Here is a 23,335-nt window from a genome sequence, read left to right on the forward strand (position 1 = left end):
TCTCCCACACCCCTTCCTGCCTGTAACCCCCTCCCTCTCCTACACCCCTCCCCACCATCACCGATCGACCTGCGCCTCAGTCCCCGTCGCTGAGGTCAGCACTGAGTCTGACGATCACCGAGTGGGCGTAGCGATCCCCTCCCGAGCTGCTCCAAGCCTCCCTCCCCACCCACCCACAGAGACACAACACGGTGGGGAAGCTGCAGCAGGGTTTATTGAGACACCTCCACAGGCTGAGATCCACGGCGAGAGGTTGGGGAACGGGATCCGACCCCCTACCCACCCCAAAGTCACTTCCAACACCCGTGCCCTCCCACAACTCTCCCCTCGTGCCCTGAAACACACCCACCCATGGGTCTCTCTTCCACCCATCAGAGAGGCCTTCAGCATGGTCAATGATCCCTGCCATCCGTCCAACAATCTCTTTGACTGCCCCCCCCTCCTCCCCACAATCAGGCAGGAGGGACCATAGCATTAGGACAGGGACTGTTAGGATGGGAAACAACATCTTCCCCCAGGCCGTGAGGCTGCTGAACTCCCTGCCATCGCCCAGGCCTCATCACACATGAAGGGCCAGGAGTGTTATACGGTTTACTTTTTACCTTGGGTTGTATGTGCACCTTACTACTTGTAAATTTATTTGTGGTAATATTACCTTCTGTGTTATGTGTGTGAGTTATATGTGCTGTGTTGTGCATTTTGGTCTGAAGGAACGGTGTTTCGTTCAGTTGTATACGTGTGGTCAGTTGAATGTTAATAAACTGAACTTGGACTTAGGGATAGGTGCTGGGGAAGGGCAAGGTCAGGGGGCAGGATTAGATCAGGAGGGGTGGGTGAGGTCAAGGGGCAAAGCCAGGTCAGCAGAGGGCTGTCGGGGGGTGGGGGAGGTCAGATCGGGGGTGGGATAGGACCACATAATGGGACATCATTAGGCTCCTAACGCAAACTGCCCGTTGGCGACAAGATCCTGTCGGACATGTGGGTGGAGCCCTGTCCGAGATGCAAATGAGCGCCATCTGGCCCATGATTGGATCGCCTCTGCCCCAGGCGGACCAATGGAGCGTCAAGGATCCAAGAGCGCCGCAGATCCAGGGTCGAAAACAGAGCGATGGATTGCCAGGTCAGCCAGCTGTAGACTAAGTGATGGATCACCAGGGTAACCAGCCACAGAGAGAGAGAGAGAGAGAGAGAGGGAGAGAGAGAGAGAGAGAGAGAGAGAGAGGGAAAGCAATGGATCGCCAAGGCAAACCAATTACGAACCAAGCTACTGGTCGCCAGGACAGCCAATCACAGGAGAGGCAATGGATTGTTGAGTCACTCTTCAAGAGAGCCAATCACATGTTGAGTAATCAACCAGGATAACCAATCGTTGGCAGAGAGATGCACGGGTGCCAGGGAGGGAGAGTGGATGGTCACGGGAGGACAGATGGTGGCTGGGTGACCCCCTCCCTCCCCAGGATGGTTGCTACTCCTCCTCCTGTGTTGATGAGAGGAATGGTGGGGGTTACAGGGGGTGAGGCTACCCTTCCTCGGTTCACAGCAGGACATCGGGGACTCCGGGCAGCAGGGAGCGAACCAGCAATGCTGCCCCTTCCCCCAGGCACAGGGGGTTCCCCGAGAGCTGCAGGCTGGCCAGCCGGGGGCAGGAGGTCAAAGGTCGCAGGTCGTCCAGCTCCCGGAGACCTGGGAGGGGCCATCGTCAAGGAAACAGCAAGAGACCGAGATCTCTCCCCCCTTCACCTGGCTGAAAACCAACTCCCCCACTCCCATTTCCCCCCTCAAACACCTCCATCATTGTTCACCCCACACCCCCAACCCTCCCCCTTCACCCCCCAATCACTCCCCCAACTCCTCACCCTCCAAAACCCAATTCCCCCCTCATTCCCCTCCCTCAAATAGCAGCTGGGAAGGATACAGTTCTCCCTCAGGGAAACTTCCTCCAATTTACGGAGGTTCCAGAGGCCCTCGATCTGCTCAATCTCACTTCCGTCGGCTTGGAGAACCTGGGGCAAAGGTCAGAGGGTCACGCACACACCAACCCGTCCATAACGACCCGGATTCACATCTGAGCCCGTCCCCTCCACCCATGCTTGGCCCAAATCCCTCAAAAACCTTTCCTATCTTGGAAACTCTCCAAGCATCTTTTAAATAAGTACTTTACTTCAGTTTTGGAAACTACAGACTGGCGAGTCTCACGTCAGCTGTAGAGAATTTGCTGGGGAAAAGTCTTATGTATAGGATATCTAAGCATTTGGAAAGCCATGACCTAATTTAGGGAGAGACAGCATGGCTTTATGCGTGGCAGGTCAGCACTTACAACTTGTTAGAGTTTTTTGACAAGGTGACAAGACAGATTGATGAGGGTAAGGCAGTAGTTGTTGTCTACGTGGATTTTAGGATGACATTTGACAAAGTCCCCCGTGGGAGGATAATCCAGAAGATTCAGATGCATGGGATCCGTGGCAAACTAGCTGTTGGCTTGCACATAGAACCTGTTCTTTAACAGATTTGACATTGTGGCCCCTGCCCATCCCCCACATGAGCCATCTGTTGTCGGCCCCCAACCAACACATATTTCACTCTCCCCTCCTACCCCTCCTCACAGTCCCCCACCCTGCTCTCATGACTATACCCCTTCCCCACACGAAACCACCACAGTGGGCTTCACAGCTCTGCAGGTGAGAAGACAGTTGAAACGTCTCAACCCGAGCAAGGCTGCAGGACCGGGTGGTGTCAGTACCGGGGTGCTCAAAGTACCAGGATTATGAATACCTGGGGATACGAATTGACAATAAACTGGACTGGTCAAAGAACACTGAGGCTGTCTACAAGAAGGGTCAGAGCCGTCTCTATTTCCTGAGGAGACTGAGGTCCTTTAACATCTACCGGACGATGCTGAGGATGTTCTACGAGTCTGTGGTGGCCAGTGCTATCATGTTTGCTGTTGTGTGCTGGGGCAGCAGGCTGAGGGTAGCAGACACCAACAGAATCAACAAACTCATTCGTAAGGTCAGTGATGTTGTGGGGATGGAACTGGACTCTCTCACGGTGGTGTCTGAAAAGAGGATGCTGTCTAAGTTGCATGCCATCTTGGTCAATGTCTCCCATCCACTACATAATGTACTGGGTGGGCACAGGAGTACATTCAGCCAGAGACTGATTCCACCGAGATGCAGCACAGAGCGTCATAGGAAGTCATTCCTGCCTGTGGCCATCAAACTTTACAACTCCTCCCTTGGAGGGTCAGACACCCTGAGCCAATAGGCTGATCCTGGACTTATTTCATAATTTACTGGCATAATTTACATCTTACCATTTAACTATTTATGGTTCTATTACTATTTATTATTTATGGTGCAACTGTAACGAAAACCAATTTCCCCCAGGATCAATAAAGTATGACTATGACTATAGAAGACAGATGGTAATGGTTTTGGGGACTTGTTCAAGCTGGAGGTCTGTAATTAGTGGAGTTCCGTAGGTATCTGTGCTGGGACTTCTGCTGTTTGTAATCGATAGAGATGATCTGGATGAAACTGCGGATGGGTGAGTTAGAAAATTTGTGAATGGTACCGATGGTGGAGTTGTTGACAGTGTAGAAGACTGGCAAAGAATACAGCACAACATTGATCAGCTGCAGATGTGGACTGAGAAATGGCCAGTGGAGTCTAATCCAGATAAATGTGAGGTGTCACACCTCGGGAGGGGAAATGCAAGCGGACAGTACACTGTTAAGGGAAAGGTCCTCAACAGTGTTGCTGAGCCGAGAGATCTTGTGATCCAAGTTCATACTTGTTGAAAGTGGCTACCCAGGTTGATCAGGTGGTTAACACGGTTTATGGAATGCTCGTTTTTTCAGTCGAGGCATTGCGTTCAAAAGTGAGGATGCTGCCTGGAAACTCAACGTCAGGTCACATCTGGAGCATTGCGTACGGTTCTGGTCGCCCCACTATAGGAAGGATGTTGAGGCTTTGCAGAGGGTGCAAAAGAGGTTTACCAGGATGCTGCCTGGTTTAGAGGGCATGTGCTAGCACTAGAGGCTGTTTAAGTGGGTTGTACTCTCTGGCACATCAGTGACTGAGGGGAGATCTGATGGAGGTTTACAAGATTATGAGAGCCATAGACAGAGTGGACGGAGAGTATCCTTTCCCCAGGGTTGTAATATCTAATACCAGAGAGGGTGAGAGGGGGGAGGTTCAAAGAGGAAGTGAGGGGTAAGTTTTTTACTCAGAGAGTGGTGGCTGCCTGGTATGGTGGTGGAGGCAAATACATTAGCGGCTTTTAAGAGACGTTTGGATAGGCACGTGGCTGTGAGGAAGGTGGAGGGATATGTAGGAAGGAGGGATTAGCTTTAGGGGATTTTTTGATTTACTTTCTAGCTGGGTCAGCACAACATTGTGGGCCGAATGGCCTGTTCCTGTGGTCTGTACTGTTCTACGTTCTATGTTTAATGTTTAATGAGGGGAGTGGGACAGGTGGCAGAGAAGGAGAGCCAGGGGCCGGGATATCATGGGTGCAGACACACCCAGCCCTGAGACACCGGGCAAGGTCATTTGATTCCAAACAATTGGTTTATTGATCATCACAGAATGTCTCTCTGGTGCTTCCTGCTCCCTCCCCCCTCCCTTCCTCTTTTCCCAACCATGATTCCCCTCTCCCTGACCCCCTTCCCACTCTCAGTTCACAATAGAGACCCAGATCAGAATCAGGTTTATCATCACTCACATATGTCATGAAATTAGTTTTTTTTTGTGGCAGCAGTACAGTGCAAGACATAAAATTACTACAGTACTGTGCAAAAGTCCTAGGCACCCCAGCTATTTGTGCCAAAGACTATCTGCCTCAACCACTTTGTCTGGCAGCTCGTTCCATATACTGGCCACCGTCTGGGTGAAACATAACCCCCTTGGTTTCCTACTGAATCTCTTTCCCCCCTCACCTTGAACCTGTGATCTATGTTCCCTCTAAGCTGTGAGCGTGTGTGCGCGCACACATTTTTCACCCAGCGCACAAAGGAAATTAATCTGCGCAGGAAAGATTAGTTACCTAAAATAATGTAGTAATTAATAGTTATACTTATTGAAAATAATCTTTTAGCTAAATGTTTCTGTTAACTAGTTCACAAGAGGAAATCTGCAGATGCTGGAATTTCAAGCAACACACATAAAAGTTGCTGGTGAACTCAGCAGGCCAGGTAGCATCTCTAGGAAGAGGTACAATCGTTGTTTCGGGCCAAAATGTCGACTGTACCTCTTCCTAGAGATGCTGCCTGGCCTGCTGCGTTCACCAGCAACTTTGATGTGTGTTGCTGTTAACTAGTTAGTCGGTTTTTCAAATACCATAATGCACGTCACTAATTTACGTCACCTCACCTTACCTTTCCTGTTCCGGTTTGTACAGCTGCATCACGGCGGCAGCCATCTTTGGCGGACAGTGTTCATATCGTAAAGTTTACAAAGATCTGTTTTAAATCCTGTAGGTAGCTTACTAAGTTTTTATTGAAAAAATTATTGATTCACTATGTCGAATTCAAAAGAAGCAAAGGGTGTGAAGCGCAAAAGAACTGCAAATTTGTTTAAAGTTGAATGGCTTAACAAAATAGTAGAAACTGCTACACCGAAAGCTCGTGAGGTCATGAATGTTCAGCCACGAGAAATACTTATGTACGATTCAGAAACTGGAGTTATCTGTTTGTATTGTCGCGATGCAAAAGTTGCTGGAGAATTTGCTAGTGGAAAGAAGTGGGATGATATTTGGAAACTTGACTTTTTGAAGCGTCATTTGGCAAGTAAATCGCATTTGGATATGTTAATGAGAATCAAAAGCTATCAATTGGATGAAAGTTCTACTAGTCTAGAAAGAGTTTACAAAAAATGGGTAAATGCCAAAGACAGGAGAGAGAAAGCATAACTGAGTGACTTAAATATGTATGTCATTTTGTTGTGATTCTGTGCAGTTTTATGTCAAACCTACACAAACTGTGCCATGTGTGCATTCAGTGCGCACATACTTTTGTCACAGGAAAAGAATTTGCACAACATAAGACTTCTGCACACACCGACTACTAGAAATTAGAGGGAAGATTGCCTGTGATCCCTAGTTCTTGATTCCCCTACCCTGGGGAAGATCTGGTGCACATTCACCCTTGTTTTTATAGACCTCAGTCAGATCACCCCCTGGGCCTCTGTCGCTCCAGGGAGGACAGTCCCAGTTTGTCTAGCCTCTCCTTGTAGCTCAATCACAGCAGTGCCAGGAACACCATATCCAGCTTAGTCACACCCTCCCCGTAGCTGGGTGACCAGACTGCTCACAATACTCACCTATGTCTTGTGCCGCCGCAACATGACGTGCCTGAGCACGTTAGTGCCTTCACCACCGCCCTGTCAACCTGTGATCTCACCTTCAGGAGACGGCGTACTTGTACTGATGTAACATTCTCCGCAACACTCCCCAGAGCCCCTGCGTAAATCCTGCCCTCGTTTAATGTCCCAAGCTCCGACACCTCGCCCGTCCGGGTTTAAGCTCCACCTGCTCTTCCTGTTCCACTTCCCCAGCTGGTCAAGACGGTGCCGCAACAGGAGGCGGTCTTCTTCACAGGTGGAAGGGATGGCACGAAGATAGGTGGAGGGGCAGGAGATGTGGAGAAAGCAGGGAGTCTGCTGAAGGACTTGGACAGGTTGGAAATAAGGGCTAAGAAGTGGCAGATGGAATACAGCGTCGGGAAGTGAATCACTATGCACTTTGGTAAAAGGTGGTGTTTTCTAAATAGGGAGAAAATTCAGTATCGGAGGTGAAAAGGGACGTTTAAGTTATCGTGCAGGATTCTCTAAAGGTCAACTTGCAGGTTGAGTTGGTAGTGAGAAAGGCAAATGCTATGTTAGCATTCATTCCAAGTGAACTAGAATATAAGACCATAAGATATAGGAGAAGCAGGGCATTCGGACCATTGATTCTGCTCCACCATTCAGTCCTGGGCTGATCCAATTCTTCCAGTCATCCTCATTCCCCTGCCTTCTCCCCATACCCTTTGATGCCCTGGCTAATCAAGAACCTATCTATCTCTGCCTTAAATACACCCAATGACTTGGCCTCCACAGCTGCTCGTGGCAACAAATTCCACAGATTTACCACCCTCTGACTAAAGTAATTTCTCCCCGTCTGTGTTCTAAAAGGACGTCCTTCAATCCTGAAGTCATGCCCTCTTGTCCTAAAATCCCCTACCATGGGAAATAACTTTGCCATATCTGATCTGTTTAGGCCTTTTAACATTTGGAATGTTTCTATGAGAAATATAAAAGCAAGATGTAAAGCTGAGGCTTTATAAGGCATTGGTCAGACTGCATCTGGAGTATTGTGGGCAGTTTTGGGCCCCTTATCTAAGAAAGGATGTGCTGCCATTGGAAACTGTCCATTGGAGGTTTACAAGAATGAACCTGGGGATGAAAGGGTTAATGTATGAGGCTCTGGGTTCACTGGAGTTTAGAAGAATGAGGGGGGGGGATCTAATTGAAACCTACTGAATGTTGTAAAGATAGAGTGGACGTGGAGAGGATGTTTCCCACAGTGGGGGCGTCCGGGGCCAGAGGACGCAGACAGAGTGGACGTGGAGAGGATGTTTCCCACAGTGGGGGCGTCCGGGGCCAGAGGACGCAGACAGAGTGGACGTGGAGAGGATGTTTCCCACAGTGGGGGCGTCCGGGGCCAGAGGACGCAGACAGAGTGGACGTGGAGAGGATGTTTCCCACAGTGGGGGCGTCCGGGGCCAGAGGACGCAGACAGAGTGGACGTGGAGAGGATGTTTCCCACAGTGGGGGCGTCCGGGGCCAGAGGACGCAGACAGAGTGGACGTGGAGAGGATGTTTCCCACAGTGGGGGCGTCCGGGGCCAGAGGACGCAGACAGAGTGGACGTGGAGAGGATGTTTCCCACAGTGGGGGCGTCCGGGGCCAGAGGACGCAGACAGAGTGGACGTGGAGAGGATGTTTCCCACAGTGGGGGCGTCCGGGGCCAGAGGACGCAGACAGAGTGGACGTGGAGAGGATGTTTCCCACAGTGGGGGCGTCCGGGGCCAGAGGACGCAGACAGAGTGGACGTGGAGAGGATGTTTCCCACAGTGGGGGCGTCCGGGGCCAGAGGACGCAGACAGAGTGGACGTGGAGAGGATGTTTCCCACAGTGGGGGCGTCCGGGGCCAGAGGACGCAGACAGAGTGGACGTGGAGAGGATGTTTCCCACAGTGGGGGCGTCCGGGGCCAGAGGACGCAGACAGAGTGGACGTGGAGAGGATGTTTCCCACAGTGGGGGCGTCCGGGGCCAGAGGACGCAGACAGAGTGGACGTGGAGAGGATGTTTCCCACAGTGGGGGCGTCCGGGGCCAGAGGACGCAGACAGAGTGGACGTGGAGAGGATGTTTCCCACAGTGGGGGAGTCTGGGACTAGAGCACACAGCCTTAGAATAGAAAGGCATCCATTTACAACAGAGATGAGGAGGAATTTCTTTAGCCGGAGGGAGATGAATCTGTGGAATTCATTGCCACGTCAGCAGTGGAGGCCAAGACATTGGGTGTATTTAAAGTGGAGGTTGATAGGTTCCTGATTACTCAGGACATCAAAGGTGACGGGGTTGAGAGGGAAAATAAATCAGCCATGATGAAACGGTGGAGCAGACTCGATGGGCCGAATGGCCTCATCCTGCTCCTTGGTCTTAAGGCTTGGAGATTCTTCGAATCTCCCTCCGGGATCAAGGTGGGAGAAAGGGGGTCTGAGGGGAAGCGTTTCCATTCAGAGAGTGGGCTGGAGAGCTGGACTTTGCTGCCAGAGGTGATGGGGGAGCCGGACACGTCCAGGGACAAAACAGGCCCTCAGGGCTTCACTGCAAGTGCAGGTGGACAGGATTAGTGTAGGTGGGGGCACGAAGATCATTCACTCCAGGCTCCAGCCCCGCAGTCCCTCATATCTCCCCAGCTGATGTCACAGCCGAGCAAGTTCACCACCGTCTCTACTTCCTCGGGAGACCAAGGAGGTTCTGCCCGCCCCCCTCGAGCCTCTCCGATGTTTACCAAAGGAAACATCCCATCGCGATGTGTCACAGCTTGGCATGGCAACTGCTCTGCCCGCCATCGCAAGAAATTGCAGACCGGTAGACACGGCTCAGCACGTCACAGAGATCTTCTGTAGACTCTGCCTGGACTTCCCACCTCCTCAGCAAAGCAAACAACATAATCAAAGACAAGTCCTATTATATCCAATTTCTTTTCCCAACCCTGGCTAATGGACCAAGTCTTTTTGATATGGAAAACGAAAGGTATAATATGTTTTCGTGATCTATTTCTGGATAACTGCTTTATGTCTTTTGAGCAGTTACCTGAGAAATTTTATTTGCCTAGATCCCATTTTTTAGATACCTACAAATAAGAAATTTTTAAAATACTACGTTGCCTACCTTTCCGACTTCAAATCCTTCTGGCATTTTTGATAAAATTTTAGGTTTTAATCCTTTGCAGAAGGGATTAATAGCAATAATTTATGATATAATTATGAAATTACAGCCAGATATATCTGATAAAATCAAAAATGAATGAGAAAGGGTACGTCAACTTTCCCTACCTATAGAGAAATGGGAATAAAATTTTCAATTAGTTAGTACTTCTTCTATATGTGCTAAACATACATTAATACAATTTAAAGTAGTACACAGAGCTCAAATGTCCAAAGATAAACTAACTTGTTTTTATTCCCATATAAACCCTACTTGTGATAGATGTCACTCTGAAGTGGCTTCTTTAACTCATATGTTTTGGTCCTGTCCTCTTTTGGAAAAATATTGGAAAGACATTTTTGATATTATTTCAACAGTTCTGAGCTTCGATTTAAAACCCCATCCTATTACGGCAATCTTTGGATTGCCAATGGTAGAACATAGATCTTTATCTTCTTCAGCCTGTCGAATGATAGCTTTTGTTACTTTAATGGCGAGAAGATCTATTTTATTGAACTGGAAGGAAACTAATCCTCCAACTACATTCCAATGGTTTTCTCAAACCATATTGAGTTTAAATTTAGAAAAAATTAGAAGTGATATTTTTGACCCTTTGATTAAATTTGAAGAAACTTGGAAACCTTTTATGCAACATTTTCATATGATGTAATCTGACCCTTCTGAAACTTTTTCCTAAACTTAAATTATATGATGAGAGGAGCGGAGTTAATGACATCATTGAACGTGTCCGATACAAGCTGTTGGTCTAGCCCTGTTTTGCTTTTTTTTGGGGTTTTTTTTCTTTTGGGTTTTTTTTTTGTTTATATATTTTTTTTCTTTTTATTTCTTTTTAATGATTAATCTCATTATGAGTTTGGAAGTCTTTTATATCTGTGTTACTTAAAATTCATTTTATATATACTGATGAACATTACTCCAATCTCTTTGTACCAACTTTGTTATTGAGTTTATAATTTTGAAAAATTAATAAAAAGATTTTAAAAAAAATCAAAGAGCCACCCCACCCCGGGCATTCCCTTGTCTTCATCGGACAGAAGCCTGAAAGGATGTCCCGCCGGGATGAAGGTCAGCTTCCAACCACCATTACCCGACACCGAGCACAGCCACAGTACGGTACGCCGGGGTCTCAACCTCACTACCTCTCTCACTACCACCTCACCCTTCGCTGTCTGCACCTCCTCTGGAACTGTGACGCTTTATTCTGCGTCCTGTCACTGTTCTATCTTTGCTCTGCCTCGGTCAGCTGTGTTAATGACCTGATCTGTGCAAACAGGACAATGAGACAAAGCTTCTCAGCACGAGTCAGCGCGATAAACGGGGGGATGCTTTTTAAAGTCAGAGCGTTTATTGGGGGGGAGAGAGAGACAGACAGGGTGGGGAGGGGAAGGTTTACCTGTAGACACTGTAGTGCGCGGAAAGCAGGGGGGATAGCCTTGAGCTGGTTCCCAGTCAGGTCGAGGTGGGTGATCAACAGGAGCTGCTCCAGGTGGCAGAGGGTGGTCAGGCCCTGTGGGGAGGGAGGGAGAGTCAGCGGCACCCCTCACCATGACCTCTGTGTGGTCGTGACTTGCTGACCCCTGACCCCACCTGACCACTACCTTCCCCACCCGACTTTACCCAGCCCCTCATCCCAAACAGCGACCCCCCAACCCCACAATCACTGACCTCTGACCTCCTCCAACTCCTGACCCCAAACACTTCAATTTCAAACGGCACCCTGAACCTTCATCCCCCACCGACTCTCTAAACCTCAACCCTGACCCCCAGACCTTTGACCCAGGACAAGCTCGGCAGCGAAAGGAGCATCAGTGTTTGTCCAGCCACTGACCCCCGACCCCTGACCCCAGCACCCTGGACTCCTGACCTTGTTGGCGAGGTCAATGACCCGGGCCTCGGCGTACTCCATCTTGAGGACAGCGTTCTCTATCAGGAAGCGGCTGCGCAGGTCGGCGAGGTAGGCGGTGCGGAGGGGATCGGCCGCTGTCAGCTGCTGGAAGTAGCTCAGCGTCTCGCGCTCGTAGCCCAAAGGGTCCAGAGCTCGCAGCAGCAGGATAATGGTCAGCAGGCACCCTGGGGTCAGAGGGCATCAGGTCAGGCCAAGCTCGCAGGGTGGCCAAGTACAGTTAATCAATCTCACACACCAGGGTCAGGGACTGACCCTCAATCTCACACACACACACACACACACACACACACACACACACACACAACCCCCCCCCCCACCCCCGGGTAAAGCACCATCCCTCAATCTCACACACCAGGGTCAGGAACTGTCCCTCAATCTCTCTCTCTCACTCACACACACACACACACACACACCACCCCACCCCGGTAAGGCACTGTCCCTCAATCTCACACACTGGGGTCAAGCACCATCTCTCAATTAAGGCACTGACCCTTCTACACAGTTTAGAGTAAGGCACCATCTCTCAATCACATACTAGGGGAAGGGAGCGCCACAGTCACTTTTTGAGTAAGGCACCATTTCTCAATAAAACAAGGAGTAAGGCAGTGTCTCTTAATCATTAATAAACCATATCAGATTACACCCATGATAAAATAGAGATGTGTCACTATCACTCAGTCACTGTTGGGGTAAGGCACCATCTCTGAATCACACAAATTAAATCACCATCCCACAGGAAATAAGGCACCGTCTCTCAAAACGAGTGAATAAATGACCATCTCTATACATCAGAAATATTGGGTAATGCACTATGCTTTGATCACTCAAATTAAATACATCATTATCTCACTCAAATAAATGAATTAAGATGCAATCTCATAAACGTGCACATGATCACACAAAGGGACTGTTTCTCAATCACACATCTAAGGACCGTGTCTCAAACCCACAAGTAAATGAATGGAGAGTCACTCAAACCCACCTCTCTCACTCGGGGCCACCTCTCTGTCCTCTCCCTCAGGGCCACCTCTCTGTCCTCTCACTCAGGCTGCTCTAAGGGACCATCTGTATTGAAAGGCACACACAGACCGCAGGAAGCCATGACCCCACCCACAGCCACCAAGACCCAGGAGAAGCCCCGACCCCCATCCCTACTCACACTTGTTGTGGGGCTCCAGCTCCTGTAACTGTTTACACGACTCCAGCTCTGACTCCAGCACCGTGGCCTTCTGCACCGAGAGCTCACTCCTGGGGAGGGAGGGGCAGAGTCACAGTCAGGGGGGAGGGGAAGAGGGAGAGCAGAGGGAGGGAGAGGGAGAGCATGGCAGGGGGAGAGGGGGATATAAGGGCAGGAGAGAGGGGACAGGGGAGAGGGAGAAGGAAATGGGTGTAGGGGAGGGGAAGAGGGAGTTGGCGCAGGAGATAAGAAGGAGGAGATAAGGGTATGGGAGAAGGAGGGGAGATTATAGCAGGGGTGAGGGAGGGGGTGCAAAGGGGTGGCTGGAGGCAGAGGGAGGAGCAGGGGTGGCAGGATGTAGAGGGAGGGGGCATTGGGGAGCAGGGAGGGGGCAAGGAGAGAAGGGGGAAATTGTGATGGGGAGAGGGAGGGGAGATGGGGTTAATGGGAGAGGGAGTGAAAGGTGGGGCAGGGGAGAGGAGTTGGGGCAGGGAAGGGAGAGGGGGAGAGGGAGATGGAGGGGGCAATGGGGGTAGGGGAAGAGGGAAGGGAAGATGGGGGAGAAGGTGGGGAGGAAATGGGGGCAGGTGAGAGGGAGGGGAAGATGGGGGCAGGTGAGAGGGTGATCAAAGGAATGGTAGAAGGCAGAGGGAGGGAGCAAGGGGATGGGGGACATAGAGGGAGGGGATAAGGGGGATGGGAGGTGGACAGAGGGGGCAGAGAGGGAAAGGGCTGGGGTTGGCAGAGGGAGGGGATAAGGGGGGATGGGAGGTGGACAGAGGGGGCAGAGAGGGAAAGGGCTGGGGTTGGCAGAGGGAAGGGATAAGGGGGGATGGGAGGTGGACAGAGGGGGCAGAGAAGGAAAGGGCTGGGGTTGGCAGAGGGAGGGGATAAGGGGGATGGGAGGTGGACAGAGGGGGCAGAGAGGGAAAGGGCTGGGGTTGGCAGAGGGAGGGGATAAGATGGATTTCCAGGGGCATACTCACCGGAATAGCTGCTCATCTGTGGCTGAATCTCGGCACCAACCTTCACCCCGGACTGGAGGGAGGGAAAGGAGAGAGGTGACACTGGAGGAGGGTGCAGCACAGGATGGAGTGGGTGAGGGAGGGGAAGAAGGGTGGGTTGATGGAGGGGGACAAGGGGAGAGGGAGGAGGTGATGGGAGGGAGGTGGAAATGGAGCACTGTGGGAGGGGGAAGGGACAGAGGGGTAAGGGGAGAGAGGGAAGGGGGAGGGAGGTGAGGGAAGGGGAGGAGGGAAGGGAGGAGGGAGGTGAAGGAAGGGGAGGAGGGAAGGGAGGGGAGGAGGGAAGGGAGGAAAGGAGGAGCAGGGAAGGGGAGGGGGAGGGGAGGGGGAAGGGGAGGGGGAAGGGGAGGGGGGGTGGGATGGGAACAGAGCACTGCAGGGGAAGGGGAGGGAGAAAGGGGGTAGGGAGGGGAAGGGGGAGAAAGGGTAGGGAGGGGAAGAGGGAGGGAGGGGTAGGGAGGGGGTAGGGAGGGGAAGGGGAGGGAGGGAAGGGAAGGGGAGAGAGGGGGTAGGGAGGGGAAGAGGAGGGAGAGGAAGGGGAGAGAGGAGGGAGAGGAAGGGGCTAGAGGGGGTAGGGAGGGAGAAAGGGGATAGGGAGGGGAAGGGGAGGGAAGGAGAAAGGGGGTAGGGAGGGGAAGGGGAGGGGGGGAGGGAGGGGAAGGAGAGAGAGGAGGTAGGAAGGGGAGGGAGGGGAAGGAGAGAGGGGGTAGGGAGGGGAGGGAGGGAGGGGAAGGGGAGAGAGGGGGTAGGGAGGGGAAAGGGAGGGAGGGGAAGGGGAGAGAGGGGGTAGGGAGGGGAAGGGGAGAGAGGGGGTAGGGAGGGAGAAAGGGGGTAGGGAGGGGAAGGGGAGAGAGGGAGGGAAAGGGACACTGTGGGAGAGTCACCCTCACCTCTGTCCATGCAGAAACACTCTTTGCCCGCTCTGTCTGGCCCCCAGGTCACCCTGACAGACTGATCCTGGAACTGGACGTTCAGCGTCCCCGGTGGCAGCTCACACATCTGGGCACACATCTGTCTCGGAAAGTAACGGCACCCGAACCTCCTGCCCCATCACTGGCCTGCAGGCCGGACCCCCACGGATCCACCTCATCAAGGGGGCCGCTTACAAACCCCAGCCCCAGGGGCTTCGGCACAGCCATCAGAGCCTCTCCCACCCACACCCCCCTAATCTTGTACACCCCTATCAGTTCCCCAGCCACTCCTGCTCTAGGGAACACAGCCCAGTCTCCCTTCCCAACTGAGACGGAACAAACTCAGTGCTCAGTTCAGAGTCTACTAATTCCGTACGATATATGGACCAATTAGCAAGTTTGCAGAAGTGGAATTATGGACAGAGTGGAAAATTGCCCAAGGGTACAGTGGGATATACAGAGATCAGTTACAGACGTGGGCAGAGAAATGGCAGATGCAGTTTAACACAGCACTTAGGGAGATCAAATGTAAAGGGGCAGGGCACATCCAGGGGCAGGGCACAGCCAGGGGCAGGATCAAAGTTCAAAGTAAATACCTTAGCAAAGTACATATATGTCACCATTCATGTACGAGCCATGTACCTGTTCCCTATCTGGTTTGTACTCTGTTGCGTGTTTATTTCTGTGACTAGTCGCACTAGTGGGGTAGGGGTAAAAGCAAAGGGAATAAGTTATCTATTCTTGCTTTTTGCATTACAGCTTGTAGCCTGGGACCAGCAGAGGTCGCATCTTTTGCTGAGCACTGAGATAGCGTCCAATGATGCTTAATTGTATGTTTTCAATTTGCTAATAAAGGATCAAATAAAGGGTTCGACTTCTGGAGCGACCATCAGAGCATGTCACGTAAGTATGACCGTCTGTACAGTCGCGGGCAAGCGGCAATTGTTTTGTTCTGATTTCGGATTCGTTTTGCCGCTACAATCCTGAGATTAATTTTCTTTACGGGCACACTCGATAAATCTATAGAACAATAGCCACAACAATCAATGGGAGACCGGCCAATCTGGGCGTTCAACCAGAGTGCAGAAGACAAGAACCTGTGCCAATGCAAAAAGAAGGGTGGCGGGATGGGGCAGCGGTCAGCACAATGGTTTACGGTACGGGCGACCCGGGTTTAATTCCCGCCGCTGCCTGCGAGGAGTTTGTATGGGAGCGTCTGGGTTTCCTCCGGGTGCTCCAGTTTCCTCCCATAGTCCAAAGACGTACCGGCTGGTCACTGCAAATTGTCCTGCGATGAGGCGAGGGTTAAACTGGGGGATTGCAGGGCAGCACAGCTCAAAGGGTTTGCGCTGTATCGGCATCCGTTAGTCTCGTGAGACCATGGATCTGCGCCTGGAAAGTCTTCACTCTCCAGGGCGCAGGCCTGGGTGAGGTTGTATGGAAGACCGGCAGTTGCCCATGCTGCAAGTCTCCCCTCTCCACGACTCCGATGTTGTCCAAGGGAAGGGCACTAGGACCCATACAGCTTGGCACCGGTGTCGTCGCAGAGCAATGCGTGGTTAAGTGCCTTGCTCAAGGACACAACACGCTACCTCGGCCGAGACTCGAACTAGCGACCTTCAGATCACCAGATCGACGCCTTAACCACCTGGCCACGCGCTGTATCTCGATAAATAAATAGGGTATCATGGTCCCCAACCGTGTTGACATAGAGGTGGACCCTGTGGTCCAAAAGCTCCCTGAAAGTGCCCGTGCAGGTCGATAGGATGGTAAAGGAGTCGCACGACACGCTTGGCCTTTATTGGTCAAGGCACTGAGTTCAAAAGTTGGTTAGTTACGATTTGCAGCTGCATAGAACTTTGGTCAGGCCACACCTGGGTGTAGTTCTGGTTGCTACAGGGAGGGTCGTGGGGGCCTTAGAGAGGGTCGAGAAGAGGCTCACCAGGATGCTGCCTCGATTAGAGGGCACACTTGGGCTGTCTTCTCTGGAGCAGCGGAGTCTGAGGAGAAATCTAATCCAGGTTATAGAGGGCACAGATAGAGTGGGCAGCCAGTAACTTCATCCCCGGGGGAAAGTTTCCAATACCAGTGGGTATGCATTTAAAGTGAGGTGGGTAAGTTCAATCGAGATGTGTGGGGCAAGTTTTATTTTTACACAGAGAGTGGGGGGGGGACCTGGAATGGGCTGCCAGGGGTGGGGCAGGCAGGTACGATAGAGGCATTTAAGAGGCTGCTAGACAAGCGTTGAGTGTGCAGGGAATGGAGGGAGATGGGGTTACTTTAATTTCATGGTTGACAGCTCTCCGCTCATCTTTTCTGAAGTACTTTGTATTCAATCCCCGGCGTAATAAATGTACACGGTTCCTCAAAAGTGGAGTCACAGGTCGAGAGGGCGGTGAAGATGGTGAGAGGGAGAGAGGGGGTCTGGTTGATAGAGGAACAGAGGGAAGGAATCAAGGTGGAAGAGAAAGGGCGGGGTGAATGAGACAGAGGAGAAGGGAAAGAGGGAGGGGGAGGTGGAAGGAGGAGGAGGTGGAAGAAAGAGGAGTGAGGGAGAGGTTTGAGGAGGGACCATAAGACCATAAGACATAGGACCAGAATTAGGCCATCTGGCCCATCGAGTCTGCTCCACCATTCAATCATGGCTGATCCATTTTAAATCTCCTCCTCAGCCCCATTCTTCCCCTAACCTTTGATATCATGTCCAATCAAGAACCTATCAATCTCTGCCTTAAATACTCCCAACAACGGGCCCGCCACAGGTGCATGTGGTAACAAATTCCACAAATTCACCACCCTTTGGCTAAAGAAATTTCTCCGCATCTCTGTTTTGAAAGGGCGCCCCTCTATCCTGCAACTGTGCCCTCTTGTCCTAGGCTCTCCCACCATGGGAAACATCCTTTCCACATCTACTCTGTCTAGGCCTTTCAATATTCGAAAGGTTTCAATGAGATCCCCCTCATCCTTCTGAATTCCAGTGAGTACAGACACAGAGCCATCAAATGTTCCTCGTATGATAACCTTTTCATTCCTGGAACCTCCTCTGAACAGTCTCCAATACCAGGACATCTGTTCACAATACTCAAGGTGAGGCCTCACCAGTGCCTTATAAAGCTCAGCATCACATCCCTGCTCTTGTATTCTAGACCTCTTGAAATGAATGCTAACATGGCATTTGCCTTCCTCACCACCAACTCAACCTGCAAGTTAACCTTCGGGGTGTTCTGCACAAGGACTCCCAAGTCTCTCTGCATCTCAGATTCCTGGATTTTCTCTCCATTTAGAAAATAGTCTGCACATTTATTTCTACTACCAAAGTGCATGACCATGCATTTTCCAACGTGGGAGATTTTGCCAACAACCATCCTGATCTAGGGTGAAATTCCCCCACCCCCCCCAAGACCCTCCCATCCCCTGCTCTGCCCTGTCCACCATTCCTTTGCCACCACCCCTTCACCCCCGGGCAAAGGATACCCAGACGGGGCTGTAGCTGCTGTGTCCATCAGCTGGGCTCCAGGAGGCCGCGACTGGTCGGTTGTCCACCCTCAGCAACAGTCGGTTGTCTTCCGCAGCAACCTGCCAAGGCCGGGACGGGTCAGGGGTCGGAGGGTCGCCATGAAGACGGACGGTCAGGGGTCAGAGGGTCGCAGAGAGGGTTGAGGGTCAGGCAGTTCCCTTAGGGACTGTGGGTTCGGGATTACGATGATCACAGTGGCGATTTGGGCTCATAAATTCGTGGTGGGGTCAGGGGTCAGAAGATTATGGGAGGAGTTGAGGGTCACGGTGGGGTCAGAGCTTCGCAGCAGGGATTGGAGTCAGGCAGGGCCGGGGTTCAACCAAAGGATCGCGAACCATTGTGGGAATTAGGGGTCAAGGGTCATGGCAGCAATTCAGTGTTTGGGGTCAGCAGTTCAGAGGGTCGTGGTAAGGACTGGAGGTCAGGGGTTGGCTGGGGGTCACTCACGTTGATGGGCCGGCTGAAGACGACCACCAGCCGCTGCTCGATGAAGTCAGTGTAGAGACAGATGATTGACTCTGGACGCTCGGCTGTGGGGCAGAGGATGGGGAGGGAGAGTCAGACTGGCACGTACCACAACCTTTGACCTCACGCAAACCCTGCCCCTTATCCCACCCTATGGCCCCACAATTGACCCCAGAAACCCAGCCCCCTGACCCTGCCCCACCACTCCATGATGTCACAGTGACTCCCACCCACTGAACACCCGATCGTAGGGTCAGTCTTTTCCCATTCCAAGTAACCACAGTAGAGAAGGGCCCTGTTGCCAGGCGATGGAAGGCCAGGGCCCTGTTGCTGAGTGAAGGAGCTCGTTGTCAGGTGACAAGGCCCCGTTGCTAGGTGACGATACCTCTTCCAAGCAGCCAGCGATGATAGAACCAGGCACTCTGGTCGTTGGGGTCGGTGAAGAAGGCGTTCTGGACCAATTCGTACTCTGGGAAGAGGGAGAACAGCGTCACACAGGCCTGGCACCTGAGCACCACCGCCTCCGTCCCTCTGTCCCCTCCCTCCGGCTCTCAAATCTGTCCTCTTCATCTGCCCCCTGCCTCCATCCTCCTCCCCCTCCTTCCATCCCTCATCTCCCTCCGTCCCCCTGCCCTCCCCCCACCCTGGTCTGCCCATCCTTCCTCTGCCACTCATCTTCAAGCCATTCCTCCTCCTCGGTCCGTCCACTCACCTTCCCCCGGCCCTCCTCCCACCCTCGGCCTCCGTCACTTCCCTCCATCCACTCCTTCCTCCAACGCTTCCCCTCACTGCCCGACTCCCGCCCCCGTCCCCCCCTCCCCCTCCCCTCGGCGCCCTCCGCTCGCACCCACCTCGAAGGAGGGCGTCCTCAGCCACCTGGCCCCGGGCCTGGGGGTGGGGGTGGGGGTGGACCAGGGGCAGCAGGGTGCTGCGGTAGTGCCAGGAAGAGTAGTTGGAGAAGTTGGAGCCGATCAGCTTGTGGGTGAAGTCCAGCTCCTGGTTGGGGGGGATGGCCCCCCGGAGCGCGACAAACCGGCGGTAATCCCAGCAGTGGACTGCGCGAGGCGGGGGAGAGAGGAGAGGGGTGTTTGGGGAAAGGGTGGAGGGAGAGGGAGGGGTGAGTGGGGGAATAAAAAGCACTGTAAGAGTGGGCACTATGGATGGGGTTGGGGCACTGAGCCATGTCAAGGGTTGAGGAGATGACGGTGGGGAGGGCAGATGCGAGAGCGGAGGGACGATGTCACGGAACGAGACCCAGTGGTTTAGCAGCCAAGTGGCCATTGATCCAGAGTCAGGGGTCAGGGGTCAGGGGTCAGATATCCTTTGGCCTTGAGAGAGGTGTGAGTGAGTGAGAGAGAGTGAGAGATTGTGAGAGACAGATTGTGAGAGAGAGTTTGTGAGAGAGAGAGAGTGAGAGGGAGTGACAGAGAGTATGAGAGAGAGAGTGTGTGAGTGTGTGAGTGTGTGTGTGTGAGTGTGTGTGTGTGTGTGTGTGTGTGTGTGTGTGTATGCGCGCGCTGCTGGTTGGGGTGAGGGGTTAGGTGATGTCCAGGGCGTGTCATTTCAGTTTGTGATCAGCTGACAGGTTTGGGGTCAGAGGTCAGTGTTGACTGATTTCGGTCATTTGGGGTTAGAGTTCAGGTCTGAAGGTTTGTTCGTTGGGGTCAGTGTGAAGGGTCGGCAATGGGTGGCGGGGTCGGAGGTCAGGGGACGGTGGCTCACAGTTGCGCTCATCCTGCTGTAGGCACTGGGCACACAGCTCGAGCTCACGGCCCCAGTCGGTGCCCGGCTGGCGGTCCACAACCCAGCACCGATGGTGCCAGGTGCCGTAGGACTTGGGGTTGACCCGCAGACAGCTCTCCAGGAAGGTTAGCTCAGCCCGGTACAGGTTCTTCAACTCCTCCTCCGACCTGGGCAGAGGGGAGAAATGAGACAGACTGACAAACACTCACAGCCATTGAGGTAACAACTAAAAACAAATGGGTGTGACGGAGGGAGGGAGGGAGGGAGAGGGTGCTGGGGGAAGGAGGACATGGTTGGGGGGGATGGGGACGGGGACCTCACTCACTTCTCCTTCTCCATGTGCAGGAAGATCTCCCTGCGGATGTTCCAGAAGGTGGCGAGGTCTGGGTTGGTGCTCAGGATCTGTCCCGTCAGCTCCAGGGCCTCCTGGTCGTACTGCTGAGCTGTCCGCTGGGAAGGGGGAAAGGAGGGAGAAGAGGTGTCAGCGCCCCGGGTCACTTTTCCCAGGTCAGTCCCGGTTCTCTCTCGGACCATCCTTGACCCCATCACCCCGGGGCCAGGGCGACAACCGCCACTCCCGTCCAGACACCTGTCTCCCTCCTTCCTGCCCACGGTTACCTCCTGTCACCCTCCACGGCTTCACATCAATCTCCCTACCCCTCCCCTCACCCCCTCCCGACCCCCCTCCCGGACCTACCTTCCTCTGCATGGCCTCGGTCGCCTTCCGGTAAGCCTCCAGTTTGCGGCTTCTCTCTATCCGCTGGGCCTCCTGCTGCTCGGCCGAGCTCTTCACTTTCACCCGTCCGTGCTGTGGGCCAGGGAGGGGGTGGTGAGACACACACCCCCACCCTGGGGAGACACACGGTGGGGGGGGGGGGGAGGAACAACTCCACAGGTGCCAAACCCACCCCATCCACCCACACGGACACAGGCACATGTACAGGCATGCACAGAGATACAGACAGGGGCAGACCACCCCACGACCCACCATCTTCCTCACACACACCCCCTCTTTCTCTCACACACACACACACACAGCATGGATCGTGTGGATAGCCAGAGGCTTTTTCCTGGGGCTGAAACGGCTAACACGAGGGGGCACAGTTTTAAGGGGCTTGGAAAAAGGTACCGAGGGGATGTCAGGGGTAAGTTTTTCCACACAGAGTGTGGTGGGCGTGTGCAATGCACTGCCAGCAAAGGTGGTGGCGGCGGATACAATAGGGTCTTTTAAAAAGGCTCTTAGATAGGTACACGCAGCTTAGAAAAATAAGGGGAAGGGGGAGGAGAAGACGGCAGCGCGACGCAGCGCGCGCGGCCGCTACAGAATGATATCTGTATTTGTTAAGTAGGTACCGTGCACAATTCTGATTTGATGGAGACAGACGTGAGAAGCGCGGAGGAACATCTGGAGAAACTTCTGAAATGCCCGCTTCGCTGCCGCTGCTACTGTGCGATTGAGAATCTCCGGAGGGGAAGGCCCCAAATCCTCGGCTTTGCCTATTGCCTGTTGCTGGGGCCAGGATCAAAGCGCTCGGCAGAGATGGTGCTCAGTGCTGGAGGGCTGGTCGGAGGCTTGAAGTTTTCGGATGGACTCAAGAGTCGGCTGCGGTCAGGTGCTTCCAGGGTGCTGCATCGGCAAGTTTGCGGCGCTGGAGATTCATGGCAGGGAGAGTTTTTCTTCCTTCTACTGTCTGCGTGAGATGATGGGACTTTCGAGAGACTTTGAGACTTTTTTTTACTGTGCCCATGGTCTGTTCTTTATCAAATTACGGTATTGCTTTGCACTGTTGTAACTATATGTTATAATTACGTGGTTTCTGTCAGTTTTTTTAGTCTTGGTCTGTCTTGTGTTTCTGTGATATCATTCTGGAGGAATATTGTATCATTTCTTAATGCATGCATTACTAAATGACAATAAAAGAGGACTGTGTGTCCTCATAATCTAATCTAATCTAAATAGCGGGTTATGCAGAAGGAAAATTCTAGGCAGTTTCTAGAGTAGGTTACATGGTCGGCACAACGTTGTGAGCCAAATGGCCTGTAATGTGCTGTAGATTTCTATGTTCTATGTAGACGTACACAGATTCTGTTACTCTCTCGCTCATGCACACAGCGACAGTCACACCCAGAGGAGGACAGACGGAGAGGTGGTGCGAGTGAAAGACGAGACAGCAGCGACCCCCCTGCCCCACTGACACAAGCAAAGCGAATCAGTAACAGACCGACCCCCCCCCCGAACCACCGCCACCCCACCCTCTGTCCCGTGATCAGAATCCAGCCAAGGGAGTGGGGCAGAGGTGAGAGCAGCCAGCTCGACATACGCGTCAGGAACCATCCCACCCCCTCCCTCCCCGCACCCCAGGACCCTAGGGTGCAGGCACCCAGAGCCAGCAGACTTACAAGAGCCCCCCAGGGCAGATCTGACAGCTTAAAGCTCGACTGTGGGAGGCCGGTCAGGGTAGGAGCCACAAGAACAAAGAAAGAGGGGGAGGGGTGAATCACTGCCGGGACACCCCCCTCCCCCAAAACACCTCCTCTCCGTTTTCCTCCTTCCCCCGCCCTCCCCACCACTCACTTCCAGGGACGGCTGCGGGAGGGGGCGATGAAGCGTGCTGAGGAGAGCGGGTGGGAGTTGAGGAGCAGGGAGGAGGGACGGAGCACCGTAGGAAGGGGGGGTAGTGTCGAGGGAGGGGGCAGTCGAAGGGAGGAAGTGAGGGGGTGGGAGGGGCGGAGAGGAGGGAGGGGGCGCAAGGTGGGAGGGCAGGAGGGGTGGTGACGGTGATGAAGGGAGGGGGTAGGGGCGAAGCGAGGAGGGAGGGAGGGAGGGGGGCGGTGAGGAGGGACGAGACCAACTCCACAAACAACACATGCAGGACGAGACTGAGTGACGAGACTCACCATGGCGACAGCAGACTGGCGGAGATGAAGGCGCTGGCTCTGCAGGACAGAAAGAGGGAGAGGGAGACCTCAGAATTCGTCGCCATCGCTCTCGACCCCTCGCCCTCCTCCTCCCCGCACCCCCCCTGGGATCCGGGCGTTGGTGCCAGGGAGGCAGAGGGCAGCCGCATCCCAGCTGGAGAGTCTAGTCCACAAG

At 53.1% G+C, this 23,335-nt stretch overlaps 1 protein-coding gene across 2 annotated transcripts in view; it reads right to left on the reverse strand.

The window, feature by feature from the left end:
• Positions 1-1,146: 1,146 nt before the first annotated feature.
• rabggta (Rab geranylgeranyltransferase subunit alpha) overlaps positions 1,147-23,335 on the reverse strand; it is a 35,298-nt gene continuing 13,109 nt past the window's right edge. Inside the window, exons 2-17 of one of the 2 annotated variants that reach the window (XM_072270007.1) lie at positions 23,140-23,178; positions 22,642-22,680; positions 20,939-21,049; positions 20,567-20,691; positions 20,221-20,408; positions 19,350-19,553; positions 18,884-18,967; positions 18,481-18,563; positions 17,991-18,092; positions 14,496-14,604; positions 13,567-13,618; positions 12,563-12,651; positions 11,362-11,567; positions 10,891-11,004; positions 1,916-2,003; positions 1,147-1,683 (exon numbers count right to left, since the gene is read on the reverse strand). In XM_072270007.1, coding sequence (XP_072126108.1) covers positions 1,535-1,683; positions 1,916-2,003; positions 10,891-11,004; positions 11,362-11,567; positions 12,563-12,651; positions 13,567-13,618; positions 14,496-14,604; positions 17,991-18,092; positions 18,481-18,563; positions 18,884-18,967; positions 19,350-19,553; positions 20,221-20,408; positions 20,567-20,691; positions 20,939-21,049; positions 22,642-22,680; positions 23,140-23,142 — 1,746 coding nt within the window. In that variant the 5' untranslated portion in view covers positions 23,143-23,178 and the 3' untranslated portion in view covers positions 1,147-1,534. The remainder of the gene's footprint in view (positions 1,684-1,915; positions 2,004-10,890; positions 11,005-11,361; positions 11,568-12,562; positions 12,652-13,566; positions 13,619-14,495; positions 14,605-17,990; positions 18,093-18,480; positions 18,564-18,883; positions 18,968-19,349; positions 19,554-20,220; positions 20,409-20,566; positions 20,692-20,938; positions 21,050-22,641; positions 22,681-23,139; positions 23,179-23,335) is intronic. The other variant, XM_072270008.1, reaches the window with a different exon arrangement.

The sequence above is a fragment of the Mobula birostris genome, chromosome 10, assembly GCF_030028105.1.
Source record: "Mobula birostris isolate sMobBir1 chromosome 10, sMobBir1.hap1, whole genome shotgun sequence".
Classification (NCBI taxonomy): Eukaryota; Metazoa; Chordata; class Chondrichthyes; order Myliobatiformes; family Myliobatidae; genus Mobula; species Mobula birostris.